This window comes from Zootoca vivipara, chromosome 2 (genome assembly GCF_963506605.1).
Source record: "Zootoca vivipara chromosome 2, rZooViv1.1, whole genome shotgun sequence".
NCBI classification, from domain to species: Eukaryota; Metazoa; Chordata; class Lepidosauria; order Squamata; family Lacertidae; genus Zootoca; species Zootoca vivipara.
The window spans coordinates 48,062,201-48,080,366 of NC_083277.1; the positions used below are offsets into that span (position 1 = coordinate 48,062,201).

General features: G+C 43.3%; 1 protein-coding gene across 1 annotated transcript in view; it reads right to left on the reverse strand.

Annotated features, from left to right (window-relative positions):
- Window positions 1-17,899, reverse strand: part of SYN2 (synapsin II) — a 152,167-nt gene extending 134,268 nt beyond the window's left edge. The window contains exon 1 of the mRNA XM_035106223.2: window positions 17,186-17,899. Coding sequence (XP_034962114.1) covers window positions 17,186-17,595 — 410 coding nt within the window. The 5' untranslated portion in view covers window positions 17,596-17,899. The remainder of the gene's footprint in view (window positions 1-17,185) is intronic.
- Between the last annotated feature and the right edge of the window lie 267 nt (window positions 17,900-18,166).

Here is an 18,166-nt window from a genome sequence, read left to right on the forward strand (position 1 = left end):
ATTCAAGCACATATCCTACTCCTTTGTCATGACAAAGATTAAGGAAACTAAAAGTACACTTTTGAGGAAATCAAAGAATAACGCTGTTAATCTAGCTGTCTGTTATATATAGTCCATATAAAATATACTTTCCTTTATATAAAATAGATGAACTGAAGTTGAGAATAAGTGGATTTTATGCACCCAATAAAGACAAGGCATAAGGGAAATTAATGAAGCAGACATTTGTGTTACCATAGGGGCAAATACAAAAGACTTGAACAAGCATAAGGAAGTCAGTGGAATTACTACAAATGTTAAAGAGTCACTGAATAACCATCTATGTCAACATCTTAGTTCATGATGAGCCTAGACATAGATTATCCTAGCTAAAAATCAATGGATTTTTAAAAAAATCTATTTAGAATTTTAATACTGTAGTCAGAATTCTAAGTCATAAGTTCTGATGCATAGGATTTAGTGCTCAGAAAATGAAGAATTGTATGGCAGTTAAAATGCATCTCAGCTCCCTGAGAAGCCCTCTTCTGGGCTGAATCCAGCAGAATAAATCTCCTACTGCTCATTCCTGATAAAATGTGCGTGGGTGGTTATACTACAGCAGTGTCTCTAGCCCTCCCTTCTGGTAAATGCTTCCAGTCATTTTTCTTACACCCACACATGCTCTCTAGCTTCTCACACAGAAAATTAATGACGCCTTTTTGACATTAGAGGTATAGTAGAAATGGGACCTCTTTTTCTGTGTATGTGCTGTCTAAAACGCTTCTGCCTCTGAAGTCCTTAAAAAGTGCAGTGTAAGAACATTAATCTCCTATAGTCTTCCTAAATGCCAAGCCAAAACTTTGTCTGCTGCTGCACATATCAAGGATTTATAATGCTCTAAATCAAGGCTATTAACCTGTGCTGGCCAAAAGTGAAGATTTGGTTTTTTAAAATGTCTCTCAGTAGACAAGAGGGAATTCTTAATTTTCCCCACCATAAAATATTTAATACTGTATGCTTTTCAATTGCAGTGGTGAACCAGCAGCCCATAGACTTCATCCCTCTCCCTTTCATTATTTGGCCCACCTGGCATCCCTCAAATTTTCCAGAAGCTTCAGCAGTGGCAGTGGTACCTGAAATAAATCCAGGAGCCACATCTATCATTTAGGGAAAGTAGGCAAAGCAGTGGGTACCACTGCCATACTAGACTCAACAGAGAAGAAACTGTCTGCCCTGTGTAGCATTGTGACGGGGAAGCAAAACATTCTTCTCACTCTACACCAGTGTGGTGTAGTGGTTAAGAGCAGTAGACTCATAATCTGGTGAACCGGGTTCGCGTCTCCGCTCCTCCACATGCAGCTGCTGGGTGACCTTGGGCTAGACACACTTCTTTGAAGTCTCTCAGCCCCACTCACCTCACAGAGTGTTTGTTGTGGGGGAGGAAGGGAAAGGAGAATGTAAGCCGCTTTGAGACTCCTTCGGGTAGTGATAAAGCAGGATATCAAATCTAAACTACTCCTCCTCCTCCTCCTCTTCTTCTTCCTGCCCCCCTCGGGTCAAACATGCCTGTGTGGAAAGGAGGGCAAATATTTGCTTTGAAGGGATTTCTGCTTCCTCCCTCCTTCTGCACTTCTTCTTTTGGCCAACTGTTCTGGAAACAGGAAAACATGTTCCAATCAACTACCCAGCAATAAACAGAGCAGATTGGAACACTCCTCCTTGTTCTGTGCCACCAAGTAACTTACCAAGCACATAGCCAGTTCCCAAGCCTGGGGCAGTTCCATAGCTCTTGCAGAACCAGGGAGAAAAAAGAAAATCCCGGAGTGAGGCAGCATCCCCTCTCCAAGCAATCTCTCCTTCCCCCTGAAACGGTGCAGCAGATCGGGTTTCATGCATATGCACACTTTTCATGCACTCAGTTGCCTATTTGCGCTCTGGTCATTTCCACTTCAGCTAGTCACCACAGGCGTGTGCTCCGCCACCCCACCTCACAAGAAATAAAGTTGCTTTCTGCTTGTGGGGCAGTGAGGGAGAGGGCGGCGGCAATCGGAGGGTGTAGAAACTCTCAGATCCTGCCCAAGGAATAAAACTAATGTGAGCAAGCGAGGGACGGGCAGGTGGTGATGAGCACTCCCCATGTGACGGTTCTGCTGGCCCAGAAGAAGAAAGCCAAAGAGGGTGAGTGGGGGTGGCGAGACAATTGGGGCGACCATGCAGTGCCTGGCCTCCTCGTGACAGTGGCAGCAAGCCGGCACACAGAAGCAGTTTCCAGCATTCTTGCATAATTGAAGGTAATAAGTAAACAATACTGTTTTTGTACAATGTCAGATTGCTTTTGAATGGGAAGCAAAAATATTGCCACAATGCTAGTTTTGTTATAAGGTAAAGGACCCCTGACCATTAGGTCCATCCAGTCGTGACCAACTCTGGGGTTGCGCGCTCATCTCGCATTATTGGCCGAGGGAGCCGGCGTATAGCTTCCAGGTCATGTGGCCAGCATGACAAAGCCGCTTCTGGCAAACCAGAGCAGCACATGGAAACACCGTTTACCTTCCCACTGTAGTGGTTCCTATTTATCTACTTGCATTTTGATGTGCTTTCAAACTGCTAGGTTGGCAGGAGCTGGGACCAAGCAACGGGAGCTCACCCCGTCACAGGGATTCAAACCGCCGACCTTCTGATCAGCAAGCCCTAGGCTCAGTGGTTTAACCACAGCGCCTCCTGGGTCCCAGTTTTGTTATAGACATGAGCATTTCCTACCCTGAATGTACTTCTGTTAGAAAAACCAAAGTGCAATAATTGAAATGGCAACCTCTTTCTTTTTACAATTTTCACCAGCTTAGAAAGTTCATGCTGACATATTGGATTGTGTCAGCCTTCAGCTTCCATTACATTTGACAGGCTTATTTCTGTGTATTATGTTTGCAGAAAAGATGATAGATGACCTTATAAAATCAGAAATGTGGATAGAGAGCATTGGGTTTGCTTTTATTATACATGGGAAGACCGGTCGCACAGGACCATTATGTCCAACACACCGTTAGAGCAACACAAGATGGGACAGATCAATTGTAAAACTACTTGCTGGCCTCAAAATGCCCATCTGTTTCTTAACTGTTAAACTTTAAATGTATTGCTTTTAATACCGACTGGGACAAATAATGTTAAGTGGGTACTTGTGCCATGTATGTGTATCCTTTCCCAACACTGCAATTTTTATTCCACTTATTTTGTCCAAAGATTAGGTACATTATATAATCACATCAAGGCTGCTATATAAATTAGGCTGAAATTTAATAACATGGATCCAAACGTATCTAATAAAAGCAACAATATTTTATGTTGGTTAATGAGAGCCAATGTGGTATCGTGGGTAGAATGTTGGACTTGTACTAGGGATAGCTGGATTCCCATTCCAATTGCTTTCTTCCCTATCGTTCTGCTTTAACTTAAGAAAAATCAGACATTCCTCTACAGGTGAAGTGACTGTATCATGTAAGCATCACACAACTCCTTCCTAATGAAGCCATTTTTCTGCTCTATCAATGCTCTATCAGGGTTATTACAAATGTTTTGAAGGCAAATGCTTCAAGCGCCTGGTATTAGATAATAGTCAAGAAAAGGTGCTAGAAGGAGCCAAATCATGACTATGAGTAATACTTCCCACAATGTCACACTCCACTCAGACTACCTTCAATTTATTGTTTTCCTTGTCAATGATTCAAATGAAGCCATTAAACATTCAACTTTTAGAAGTTGTAGGTTAGCACTTCAATATACAGTACTATTAACAGTTTTAGAGATCCTGAGGACACAAGGCCCTGTTTATTTTTCTGTCTGGGTAGTACCTCAAGAGATTTACTGCAAGCAGCTCTCAAAAATGATAAAGTCGTTTTCTAAAACTCAGCTTTCTGTGGATGATTGATTTCTTGAATGCGGCAGGAGTGAAGAAGACAGAGACAAGTAAGATCCATAACAAATCTCTCTCTTTTGACAAAGTCAAAAGGTAGAGGCGACATCATTAAAACTTCCACAGGAAAGCTCCACAACTTGAATTGTTTTGCCAAGGATCAACTTTCAAACTTCACAAGAGGCAAAAATGAACTTCCAATACCTTCATGATGAAGGGAAGCTTAACAAATCTTAATATCACATTATGTCCAACAACTAATAGCTATAGGAAGCTAAGCCATGGTTTGGCTTAGCATTATGTCCAAATCCTGGCTTACGGTTTGCGTTCCCCCAAACAAATCACAAGCTGTAAGCTTAAAGAGGCAGTGGTTAGAGTGTTGGACTACCACATTGGAAACCAAATACAGTGGTACCTCGGTTTAAGTACACAATTGGTTCCAGAAGTCTGTACTTAACCTGAAGCGTACTTAACCTGAAGCAAACTTTCCCATGGAAAGTAATGGAAAGTGGATTAATCCGTTCCAGACAGGTCCACGGAGTACTTAAACTGAAAGTACTCAAACCGAAGCGTACTTAAACCGAGGTATGACTGTACCTGCTCAGCCATGAAGCTTACTGGGTGACCTTGGGCTAGCCACCATATCTCATAGCCTAAATTTTGTGAGAGTAAAATGAAGAGGGAGAGAACCATGGGTGGCACTTTGAGCTCCTTGGAGGAAAGGTAGGATAAAGATGTAACAATAAACAAACAAAGGAAAACCTTGTTTACAGCTTGTTTCGAGGGAGACAAACCATGAGCTCACACTAGCATAAGAACCTGCTTGATCTGCACAATGGTCCATCTAGTTCAGCATCCTGTTCCCACAGTGGCCAACCAGATCCTTACAGGAAGCCCACAAGCAGGACCCAAGTGCATGCAAGAGCACTCTCCTCCCCACAGTTTCCAGCAATCATTCAGAAACATACAGCCTCCAACCATGGGTGCAGAGCACAGCCATCATGGGCAGTAATCACTGATAGCCTTTAAGTCCATGAATCTATACGATCCTATTTTAAAGCCATCCAACTTGGTGGCCATCACTGTCTCCTGTAACAGCTAGTTCCATAGTTTAATTATGCACTGATGAAGAAGTGCTGTCTGTCCCGAATCCACCAACATTCAGCTTCATTGCCTTACCATATGCTCTAGTGTTATGCAAGAGAGAGAGAAATTCCTATCCACTTTCTCCATACCATGCATAATTTTATATACTTCTATCATGTCACCTCTTTCTTGTCTTTTCTCTAAACTAAATAACCATGAATATTCCCATCAGGGCTGGCTCTAAGGCAAGGCTGGGTGGCGCAGGGCGCCAGGGGGGCGCCGCGTGTCTGTGCCCGCCCGCCAGCCATGGTGGGAAACGGGGCGAGGGGGGGCGCCGGAGCGATCTTTGCACCACGACGCCAGATATGCTTAAGACGGCCCTGATTCCCATCTTTCTTCTTAGGAAAGTTGTTCCATCCCCTTTATTATTTTGGTTGCCCTTTTTGAACATTGTCCATATCCATAATATCCTTTCTGAGGTAAGGGGGCGAGAAGTGTACACAGTGCTCCAAATGGGGTCACACCATGTATTATGATAGTGGCGGTATTATTTTCACTGCCTTTCCTAATGATCCCTAGCAAGAAATTCACCTTTTTCATAGCTGTCACACACTGGGTCCACAACCCCAAGGTCTTCTTCCTGGTCAGTCACTGCCGCTTCAGAACCCATGACCACGTATGTGATTCCCCCCCCCATCGCCCTTACATGTATCACTTTATCTGAATTAAATAATACATTATTTCACCACAACAGTACTTGCATAATAAGAATACAGTGGTACCTCTACTTACGAATTTAATGCGTTCCGAATGCACATTTGTAAGTCGAAAAAAATTGTAAGTCAAATCCCATAGGAATGCATTGGGAGAAAAAAATCATAACCCTATCTAAAAATTCATAAGTAGAAAAAATCCCATCTAAACTGCATCCAAGATGGCGGACGGAGCTCCATTCGTAAGTAGAAACTTTCGTAAGTAGAGTTAATCGTAAGTAGAGGTACCACTGTATCAGTTCCACCATGGTTGGTAGGAGTCAGTAGGAGTACAGATACAGACATGAATCCACTACTCTGGGCCTTCCCAGCTGTTTGTTAGGGTTGCTCTCAAAGACATCACATGAGGGTTGCATATGTAATACAGTGGGCATGCATTTGCCATGAAAAATGTTGTGAGTGTACATGACAGCATGGAGATAACGCATTATCACCAATTAGTGTCTACAGAACAGGCTGCTGTTAAATTGCACAAAAGCGGGGGCCAGTACCAAGAACTAGGAACCCTTATTAGGCAAGACAGTTGGTTTGGTTTGAATATTTTTATGCTGTTTTCCAACAACCAAGGTGAGCTCAAAGCAGCTCACAACAACAATAAAGCATTAACAAATACAGAGAGCACTTCCTAATTGAGGGCGGAAATATACAATAAGTACAATAAATGAATCAAAACAATAAAATTACAATAAATGAACCAAAAGAGTACAAATCACAAAATATGAGCCCATCAATCCTCTTCACTTGAATGACTGTTTGCTATCGCATCTAAGACACCTGTCATCAAGTGCATCACCTGTTGGGTAACAGCTACTCTAGGCAAGCTAAATTGAAGAGGTCACCCCTGCTACAGCAAACCTGGACAGGTAAAAGAAACACCCACAGCATTCTATAGTACAATCAGAACTATCATACCCTCCAACATTCCTCATATGAAAATAGGAGCCATTTCTCACTCCCCCCCCTAATTGACCCTCAACCCCCCATTTTTTGTGTCCCTGCCTCCAAAGCATTTCCTATCAGAAGAAGAGCAAGTGGCTCCACCAATACATCAATGGGAACACAGCACACACACTATCCACCGTACTGAGAAAAACCTTTATTCCTTGTTTTGTTTTATTCTTTGATAGTTACAAAAAGAAACACATACCCCAATAAATAAATTTTAGAAAGGTGCAAGGTTAGATGTCAATACACCTTGTGCTCCATTCCCTCCTTCTTCCCGCCCTGCGTGGCCCTGCCATCTGCCCCTCGGAGCTGGTGTATCACACAGGGCTGGGCCCCGGCAGCTGCTATGAGCTGCCCAATGGGGAAGAGGCCACAGGATGCTCCCTCACAACAGCCACCCTCACCACCACTTGGGGAAAGTGCTGGCTCATCCCCATCCCCTGTTTGGTGGCAGCAACACTGGTGTGGGAAATAGGGACATTCTGGGATCAAATCAGAAGCCGCAATGGCTTTCATAATTCTGGGACTGCCACTGGAAAATCAGGACACTTGGAGGATATGAACTATTCACTTAATTTGAAATTTTATCTGAAAACAGCATGCACCGATTTATTTAGTCACCTCCATTTTCCAGTTTGAATCGAAGCACTAACGTTTTACAATTATTTTTAGACTGTCAGAAATCAACCTTGTGCTTTAGAGAAAATACTATTAATCAAGTATTTAAACAGGAAACAATAAAATAATTAAAGAAATTCACTCTCTATATCACTAGTTTCAATGCAAGACTGTCCACAAAGTAATTCCCTTTTCCCAAGACAAGGTCAGAGAGTCTAGACTGTTGTGAGCCATAAGATGATGGTGAGTACACAACCCCAAAATAGCTTGCAGGGGTAATAATTTAAAATGAAACCACTTAATAATAATAAATTAATAAATTTTATTTATACCCTGCCCTTCCCAGCCAAGACCAAGCTCAGGGCAGCTAACACCAAAAATAACACTTAGAAGAGTACGCACACATTTTGCTTCAGAAATTTCTAGTTGGTCTGGAGGGCAAAGAAACAATTAAGGAGAAAGGGCCGAGTCATCAAAGGAAGCAAAGACCTTCAGGTGGCTGAATGTGGTAAAAGTGAAGGAGTGATATATAAAGGTGTGCAAAGGTATACATGGATATAGCTATTGTTTATGACTAGCCATATTCTGATAAACCGGGGGGGGGGGGTATTATCAAGGCCTTTTAAAAAGAAGCAAAAACTCAATAGTACTCAAATGCTTGACTGAAGTACTCTGTATTTCTGGAGATTCTCAATGAAGCTTGATGGATCTTGTTCAAAATCAATATTCATTTATAATGACATCATACTGGCTCTCTTTAACCACTGCAAATTGGATTTGCCCAGGCTGTTCTGTTGCAGTTGGGAATTTAACTGACTGTACAATGTTGTTTCTCTATGCGCTAATATTGGGCTGTAATATTTTACCTATTAAAATATTAAAAGTTTATTGTAATGAAATCATTTTATAATTTCCATAGCGAATGAAGTGAGAGCAAGTGTACATGCCCCTTGAAAATAGATAGCAAAGATTAAAGCAAGTTGCTCTGCCTCAGATCCATTAAGGTACTTACATAGAGAGCATTTAACAACAGGAAAATGAGTATGGTCAATACAGGACCTCAATCAACGAGTAAAACAAGGTATGGTTTCTAAAATACATTTTACTTGCTCTCATAATCAGCAAAATTATGCCTGGCATGCTCTGGTCCATAGGGTCACGAAGAGTCGGACACAACTAAACGGCTAAACAACAACACAGGGACGTAGCCAGGATCAAAATTAGGGGGGGCAAGGGGCGGGGCCAAGGCACAGGGTGAGGGGCCACAGTGGGGCAAGGAAAGCCATGGTCGTTCAGGGCCAAGGGGGCGCCAGGATCAGCCCGAAATCGGGCTGCTCCAACCCCTCCTCCCCCTCCGCAATCGGCAGGGGCAAGGGGGCGTCAGGATCAGCCCAAAAATGGGCTGCTCCGACCCCCTCCTCCCCCTCCGCAATCGGCAGGGGCGAGGGGGCGCCAGGATCAGCCCGAAATCGGGCTGCTCCGACCCCCTCCTCCCCCTCCGCAATCGGCAGGGGGCACCAGGATCAGCCCGAAATTGGGCTGCTCCAACCCCCTCCTCCCCCTCCGCGATCAGCAGGGGGCGCCAGGATCCCCTCAAAATTGGGCTGTTCCGATCCCCTCCTCCCCCTCCGCGATCACCGGGGCGGGTGGAGGGAAAGCTGGCTTTCCCTCCACCCACCCCACAGCCAGCCAGGGAGAAGGGAGACAGCACCGGGCGGCGGCGGACAGCGAGGCAGGCTGGCCACCAGAGGCCCTGCTTCTAGGGGGGCAACTGCCCCTTCCTGCCCCCCTGCCTACGCCCATGCAACAACAATCAGCAATATGCAGTTTCCCAGTCAGAGCTACTTCTTTTCTTCTTCCCACAGCCAGCTGCCTCAATTATTCTGCCAGTTCTTTACCCCTTTCCATGATTTAAACTATTCTATCAGGACTAAGAGACAGTTGTCTTTGGCATGCCCTTCCGGGACACTTGGGCCATGGCATCTGCCTAAGTGTGCTGCATGGTTGACAGTAGGCCTGATCATGGTGACAGCAACCTGCAGCCTTCAATCATGTGGATAATCCCAGTGTTAACGCCCCACCACAGGTCTAGGCTTAATCACACCATCAGAGGCTACAGACTCCTGCTTCTACCTCACCATGCTTAGTTTTATGTTACAAAAATAACCTTTAATATGTGCATGCATGGGGGCATGCGCGCACACACTGTCATTTACATTAAACAAAAATCAATGTCAAATGCATTTGTCATTGTTTCTTAACTGTTGCTTTGTTGAGGTCTATATGACCCCAATACATTTAAATATATATTTAAATTAAATTACTACTGCATTTGCAAACACAGGAGTCAAGCTGAACTGCAGTCCTTTTAAGACCCTAATCTAAGGATATTTGCCAGAATTTATTTAACTTTAGGAAGCAATTGCCTGCAGTATTACAGGAATGTTACACGTCGTAATGCTACTGCAGTCAGTCAAAATCACAATGCCCAGATTTTAAACACCTTGCAGATATTAACAATAATCACTTAAATCACATATACACTAGTGGAGGGGGGCAGGGAACCCATCATTGTAGAGGTCTGTACTGTATTTATTTTCTTCCAAGAGGTGAGGTGTTCTAGAAGAAAGCATTGGAAATTTATGGTACTTGCTTTAACTACAAATATACAAACCAAATGGAAGATGGCAGGATCCCCAAGAACATACTCTACGGGGAGCTGGCTTCAGGCACTAGGCCTGTTTCCAGACTAACTCTGTGTTCCAAGCAGGTGCTGTAACTCTCCAATGGCTTAACTTTACCCCCAACTTTACTTCCATTGTCTCCTGAGACAGAGGGATACCAACGAGAAGCATAGCATAAGTGGAGGTATAGAAATATCAGACAGCTGAACCCCAGGGTCATCCGCGACTGGACCTAATGGTCAGGGGTACCTTTACCTTTACCTTACTTCCTGCTAGAGAACGTAGGTACAATTCAGTAGGAGCCCAATAGACAGCCAGGGACATGGCTTCCATGCATTTCTGCTGTGCACACTATAAGGAGCTCTATCACACTGGGCTTGCAATATCTGTGCAAGCTCACAGGAAGCTGCGTGTGCCAGAAGGCCAGAATGACAATGACGTTACTATACAACACATGTCTTCTAGAGTGCTTGATTTTACAACGCTTCAAAACTGCAGCCAGCAATTAAACCAAATCTCTCTGCAGAAATTTGAAAGGACCAAATGTGAAGAATTCAGATTATTTCAAGCCAATGACAGCGGCTATCTACACTGCATCAATTCTGCAATGTTTTCTACACAACCATTATGTAAAGTAGCAGCTTACTTCTAGCATAAAATCCTGTCAATCATAATGCTCTGTGAAATTACATATATGCACATCCATCAAAAGTTTGATGGATTCATGCCTCCAAGGGATTAAATGTTAAAGAAGTGATTTAATAATCTGAAAAGGTATGTTTAAATTATAAAGCAATTATCCATTTGCACCTAATCCATCTTGCCGCTTCCAGAAATAATATTCATGTTCTACAACCTCAATCTACTAAAGCACCAACAAAAAATTAGGAAGTTTTCACTATACACCAGAATTACTATCTTGCACCCAAAAAGCAAAACTGCTTATAAGATATAATATAATCAAGCTCTATATACAGGATTCTCATTCAAATTTATTTTTTAAAAAATTCCTTCAGTAGCACCTTAAAGACCAACTAAGTTTTTATTTTGGTATGAGCTTTCGTGTGAAAGCTCATACCAAAATAAAAACTTAGTTGGTCTTTAAGGTGCTACTGAAGGAATTTTTTTATTTTACTTCGACCCAGACCAACACCTGTAATTTGGTTACCTACCTGTAACCAAATTTATTTTTGTTATTTATTTTTCTGTTTATTTGCTCTGCTCACAATACTTCAGAAAATAATTGTTTTACATGTGCTTTATTTGATATTTAAACCTTGGAAGGAAATGCAACCTTTGTTATAGAATGTCTTGTCTTTAAAAAAATGCAGCATAATTTCTTTTTTTATTAAGCTCCTACAACCGTAATGTTAATGTTGTTTTCCAAATAATGTTGCACAGTGGTTGGAAGCCTGAATGTATTTTAATACAATATAATATAAATAAAATCATGTTTTATGCAGCAAAATGAGAGTGCTAATAATGCCATTAGAATGTTAATAATAACAACAGAAAGTTTTCTGTAACCTTTTTTGTTGCTAAATAAGAAAATGGCTATATTGATCTTTAAAAAACAACAACTGGCTTGACAGTAGTATATAAATTAAATAAGTAACATTTTGACTAAACAAGCAAACTACACTAGAAGCTGAAGCCTGAACCTTTCAACCCAACGGTCACATTAGTTACCTGGTTTGTCCTCTAACCTTTTCAGACCCAGAACCCACTTTTAACCAAAACAAGCATTTGGGCACCCATTTCTTAAGTCTTTTTGAACATACCTGCATGGCAGTAGTGCTCCTGTTGCAATCTTCCTTGGATTTGGCTGCAACCCATTAGTGCAGGGCTCCCAAACTAAGGCCCGAGGGCCAGATGCGGCCCAATCGCCTTCTAAATCCGGCCAGCGGACAGTCCGGGAATCAGCATGTTTTTACATGAGTAGAATGTGTCCTTTTATTTAAAATGCATCTCTGGATTATTTGTGGGGCATAGGAATTTGTTCTTTTTTTTTCAAAATATAGTCCGCCGCCCCGCCCCGCCCCCAATGTCTGAGCGACAGTGGACACCGGCCCCCTGCTGAAAAAGTTTGCTGACCCCTGCATTTGTGGGTCCAGTCAAGACTTAAGTGTTCTAGCTTACTATGTAGCCTAATTGGATTCATCTGCTGCTATTGCAATTCCTTATTACTCAACATTTTCATCACCTCATTTACCATTATAACATTGGGCCTTCAGTTGCCCACTACTGCTATTATGGAGAAACACATAGACTAGAAGTACTGAAAAGGAAAAGTCACCCAGGCAACTATCTGCAAGTTTTGCCTACTAATAGTAAGGCCTACCCTGCAGATGGGCCAGTGTGCTGCAGCTTCTGGAACACAAACGAGGAAACCCCAGGGGTAGGGGTTTGCCCAGACTGGCTATACCTAGTTCTAGGTGCTAGGAAGAGCTTTGCTCTGGCTCATCCTAGAATAAAGATTTGCAGGGGTAGGAGTTTAGCTTCAAGACAACAAACCTCTCAACTGTACTGCCCAAATTTAGGCCTATAAAACTTGAGAAAATTAGTTAAACCCAATTCCAAAGTTGATGCTAAACATTTTCTTTTTTCCCCCTTTGCTTTCGCTTCTGAATATGAATCTTAAAAAGAAAGCTGTGTGGTTGAATCTCAATGTACAATCCATCTAGTACATTAGCTATAGCTCAGTCAGTAGAGCATGAGACTCTTAATCTCAGGATTGTGGGCCTGCACTGGTCAAAAGATTCCTGCAATGCAGGGGGTTGGACCAGATGACCCTCGTAGTACCTTCCAACTCTACAGTTATGATTGTATGATTCTATCTATGTATATATAATTAAGCAAGACATTAATGTTTGTAGAAATACCGGTATCAATATGGGCATGATGCATTGATTGGAAAGACAATTTTGATTAATAATAATCATGGTGCCGTGCCAGTATGCTGAAATCTATTCTAAATTAGTTTATTAGAAACACACATTTATATACAACAGTGACCATTCAAGATAAAAAACAGTCCAATTTTTACTTCCTTAAGCTCTCATCCCGTTACTGCATCCTTTTGGTGACCATTGACATCATTACTTTAGAATACCCACAACCAATTTTCACATGGTAGCAAGAATGAAGCAAATTTCCATTTGCACAGTTTAAATAATTCTGGTGACCACATACCATAATTATCCTGTTTCTTCCTGCACCTATAATCAGATTGATAAAGTATGAGCAGCAAAATTCATACTTTTATAACATAGCAAGTACTACTCCCAGCTATTTGTCAACATAAAGTATGTGTATAGTTAGGCACTTACTTCTTTTAAAAAAAGGAAAAGGAAACTTGTTCCAAAATACTGACTAGAATAAAGTAGGATGGAAATGGAGAAAAACCAAACTGCATTACCAAACTGTTCTTTCCAGACTCTTCATGGGAGGAAGCAGAAACACAAGGTGTGAAGAAGCACAAACCTCTGTCAGTTGTGGTACACTGACTAGAATTATGTAATAAGCTGAGGTAGAATTGGGATATGGGCTGCTGATATCACAAATACTCTCAAAGCAAATGAACAGTAAATCCTCTGTAGTTCTTAGGAACAGCAGATCTAGGGGTAGAAGTATTTTCTGAAGGGAACCAGCCTCAGGTGGAGTAGAAAAGCTCTTGATACCCACACACACACCTGCCTCTTTACCTATGGAATATTATGCTGACAGACTTGCTCCAGAGCAAGTAGTCAAACCTAGTGCTTGAGTGATACCACCCCTGTAGATGTACCCCACACTACTTGTACTGGCAGATAAGCCATACCTGGTGTGGATTCTCTCTTTTATGCAACACTTATAAGAACAGAAATCATCTAAGGGTTTTTACCCGGTAAATCTAGATGTAAGTGCTTTAGAAGTAGCAGACCTCTTATCGCATCAATGGGATAAGAATACTGTAGTAGATTCACAGACCAGGATACCCAAGTCTAAGAAACAAATTTTGAATGCAAGATAAAATATGGTAGTTCTGACCTTGTAACATAAATGTTCCTACTGCTTTATCTAGATATGCACACAAAGAGGCTTCACCAGGAGCTAATGTTGTTAAACAAACCACTTGTAGCTGCTGTCTTATTCTAACCCAAAGAGAAAAGATTGTAGTAAATTAAAATATAGTTTCTTCTTATTTGATCCATATGGTCAAACAAACTGATCCTCATTTACGTTTACAGTACTATGAAAATATATTTCCTAATGAGACATATGCATTCCATGCAATATGCAATTTCATTTCTCTGTTACAAATCTAGCAAATCTTCATCAGTTTTTCTGCAAACAGAACCTCTGCCTTTAAAAAAGCCTTCCAAATAAAGAGCTTAAAATAGAATAACTCAGAAACATAAAACAGACATATTTAACAGAGGGACACCACAGCTGACATTTCCTAAACCACAATTATCATCTAGATCTGGAACAGAGTGTTCCTTTAACCAAATGTTGGTGAACTATAATACTATGATTGCCGTAAAATGAAAATCCAGTGTACCTTGGAATCTATTGTAATAGAGAGATGAATTTTAAGAGATTTTGAAAATGGAAAAACATGAATAGCAGGAGGCAATACTCAAAGGTACATAAGCATCACTAGTCTGGTGGGGAAATGCACATACTTTTTTTGCTGCACAGAAACCAAAGGAATATGCCACCTTGGGAAATGTCTGACAGTTGCTGTCACTGAATACCCGGGATTTGGTTTACGAGTTAGTCTATCTGACCAAGGCCCCTCTAAGCCTAGCATTTCATTTTCAACAGGCAGCCATTCAAACATCTTTGGAACATCTTAAGGAAGGCACGAAGGATCTCCTTTTATTTGTCCCTAGCATTTAGTACTCCAAATGCTACTGGCATGAAAGCTCCATTTAACTATCATGGCTAATAGCCATAAATAGTCCTGGTTTTTAATTTATTCATGCTTATAAACCGGTTGCTATCACCACATCTTGTGGTAGCACATTTTCCTTTAAATTCACACTATCATTTTGAATTAAAAAGTAAGATTTCTTGCTGTGAGCTGTATTAGTTCTATCATTTGCACATAATACCAGACAGGGGAAACCAAGACAAGATAATCTAAATCAAATACTGTACTGTACTAAACCATTAACTGTTTTTGCTTTAATTTCCACAATAACCATATTACACAGTGCAGGTAGATAGATAACGAAAGATGGGAACAGTTGTATGTTCAGTGCTTATCACTGGTTTAAAACCTCTTAATTTTCATGCACACCACAAGCATCCAAAGTAGCAGGAATGTTAGTGTATTGCAGCAAAACAGCGCTGTGATCCTATGCATGTTTAATCCGATGTATACCCCACTGAATTTAAAGAGCACAAAGGCATAATCCTAACCATCTACTCAGAAGTAAGTCCTATTGAATTCAATGGAGCATACTCCCAGGTAAGTAGGATTAGAATTGCAGCCTTACTACCAGGTAATTGTGTATAATCCTATTCACGCTTACTAGGAAACAAAGACCACCATGCACAGTGGACATTATTTCCAAGTGGACATGCATATGCATAGCACTGGATTATCATGGTACTGTAAAGACTAAGACATTTATTGAAACATATGCTTTTGTGGTCTAGAGTGGACACATAAACATGGCTGTCAGGTACACAGTAAAGGCATGATATTTAAAATGTTGTACAAAGCAACCCTTTGTGTTATAACACGCATCCCCAAACTGCGGCCCTCGAGATGTTTTGGCCTACAACTCCCATGCTCCCTAGCTAACAGGACCAGTGGTCAGGGATGATGGGAATTGTAGTCCAAAACATCTGGAGGGCCGAAGTTTGGGGATGCCTGTGTTATAATCTGCAGCACATTTTACCTCATAGCCAACACTGTAGAAACATTCTTTCCTTTAAAAAAAATACTTATTACAAATCCTTATATTCCACTGAGCTCCCAATCATCTCTCATTTAGATAACTGATCAGATCCACACCTGTCAGCTTCAGTAATGGTGCAGCCATCAGGTACTCACAGATCATTCCCCAAGTTCACTATGTAAATATTTTCCAGAGCCTCAAGGAAAACAGTCAAGCACCAAAATCAGATAACTGAAAACTTCTTGATACTTTACATCCAAGTTGGTTATTTTTTGCTGTTATAAGACCTCACCTTTTCACATCCCTTTTGTAAACTGAGGTTTAATATCTTGTCAAAACAATGAAATTGCTTTCACACAGGATACATGCCAGTGATCTAGCAGTCACTGCGGTATTCATATTTGGTGGAAACAACTATGATAAATAGGACGAAAATCCAAACACTCCAGATCTGTTGAACTTACCCTCATCTATTTGGAATAAATCTGATAAAAGCTGATTAAACAGCTTGTCTCCATTCAAATACAGAGCACGTTCACAATATTTAGGCAAATTGTGCATAGTGGTTTTAAAACTTATATTTGGGAACACACCAGTCTCACACACCTTGTCTCATGGGTTCCATCTCTGGTGTGACTAAACACCACAGATACATTTGCAGGGTTTAATGAACACTTCCTGGCTTCAGCCCCTGCGAAAACCTTGCATGGAATCTGTACACAAAGGCCGCCATGGGTGATGGTACTGGTGTAAATTCACCGAGGTGTGTTGCGTGCTGGGAAGCTGCAGTCAGCTGGAACCTCCCAGCACATGTACTCCCAGCCAAATATGCACATGCATAATAGCGGCACGTGACAATCTACAGGCAGGTCCGTTGGCTTCCCCCCCCCCACCCTGAAGGTTGGGTTTTGTTTTTTGTTTCTTTTGCATACGGAGTAAAGCTGGAAGGTGACCCTTTCTCTGCCATTTCAGCACACAGGCAGCCCACCTTTTCTATGCCCTGTTGCTGCCATTCCACCTCAACACAGCGGCATTAGGGTCGTCGTCCCCCCCCCCCGTCTTCCCTGCAGCCCAGTGGGCGCCCATGCAGCTTGACAAGCGCTCCTTCAAAGCCTACGGGCTTTTCTCCAGTGCACTAAGGCATGGCGGTAGCGCATACTAGGGCTTGCCATTTTTTCCCGCCTTCTGCTACTCCGAACCGGGTGGGGTGAGGAGAGGCACCAATCCGGACACTTTGCAGCTGGGGGTGGCGGGGTGGGGTAGCGGGGTTGTTGAGGGAAGGAAAGAGCACCTTACCAGTCCGTGTGAGGCTCATCGATGACCAGGAGCAGCTTGAACTTTTTGGCTGCCGCCGGGGAGGACGAGCCCGCGTCCACCAAGCCAGCCGAGGCTGCCGTCTGCTTCACAGCATTGGAGAGCGAGCTGAAGAAGCTGCTGCCCACCGACTGCTGCTGCTGGGGCGGCGGCTGCTGCTGCTGCTGGGGCGCCGCCGCCGCCGCTGCCGCCGGCTGAGGCTGCCTGCGCTCCGAGGCCGGGGAAGCCGAGGCCGAGGACGACGAGGAACCAGGCGCCGGCGCCGCCGCCGCCGCTGCTGCTGGCGGGGGAGGTTGCTGTGGCTCCGGCCGCTGCAGGTCGGTCATGTAGCCATTGGGCAGGTTGGCGATGAAGCTGCTGTCCGAAAGCCTGCGCCGCAGAAAGTTCATCATTTGGCCGCCACGAAGGAGAAGAGGATACTGGCAGTAGGGACGGCGAGGCAGGAGGCGCTGGGAGGAACAAAGCCTGGCAGGCTGCTGGGCGCTCGGCACGCCGCCGCCGCCTCGCTGGGTCGCTCAGAGGAGGGAAAGGGCTGCCTGCCTCTCGCTTGCACAGCGCTGGAGCCGTCGGCTGCTACTGCTACTGCTGCTGCTTCTGCGCTCGTCCCGCCCTCCGGTCTCTAGGTGGCAGCCGCCCAAGCCCGCTGCTTCTGCTGTGAATGTGAGCAGGCAGAGCAGCGGAGGACGCCCAGCCCTAGCCGCTTCACTGGCGAGATGAAAGGGGGACCCTCCGACAAGGCGGCGGCGCTCGTGGGCTCAGCGCCGACTAGCGCTCATTTCGGCGGGAAAGCCCTTCGCAGTCCCGGTCTCCCCCGCCCCGCCTCGCCTCGCCTCCCCTCCGGACACGGGAAAATCCTCTTCAAAACAACCCCTCCCATCACCTGTGCTTTACCTCAGGGAGAGATGGTTTCCTACGGAAAGCTTCCTTTGCAACGGGGGGGGGGACCTCCCCGCAAGAAAAACT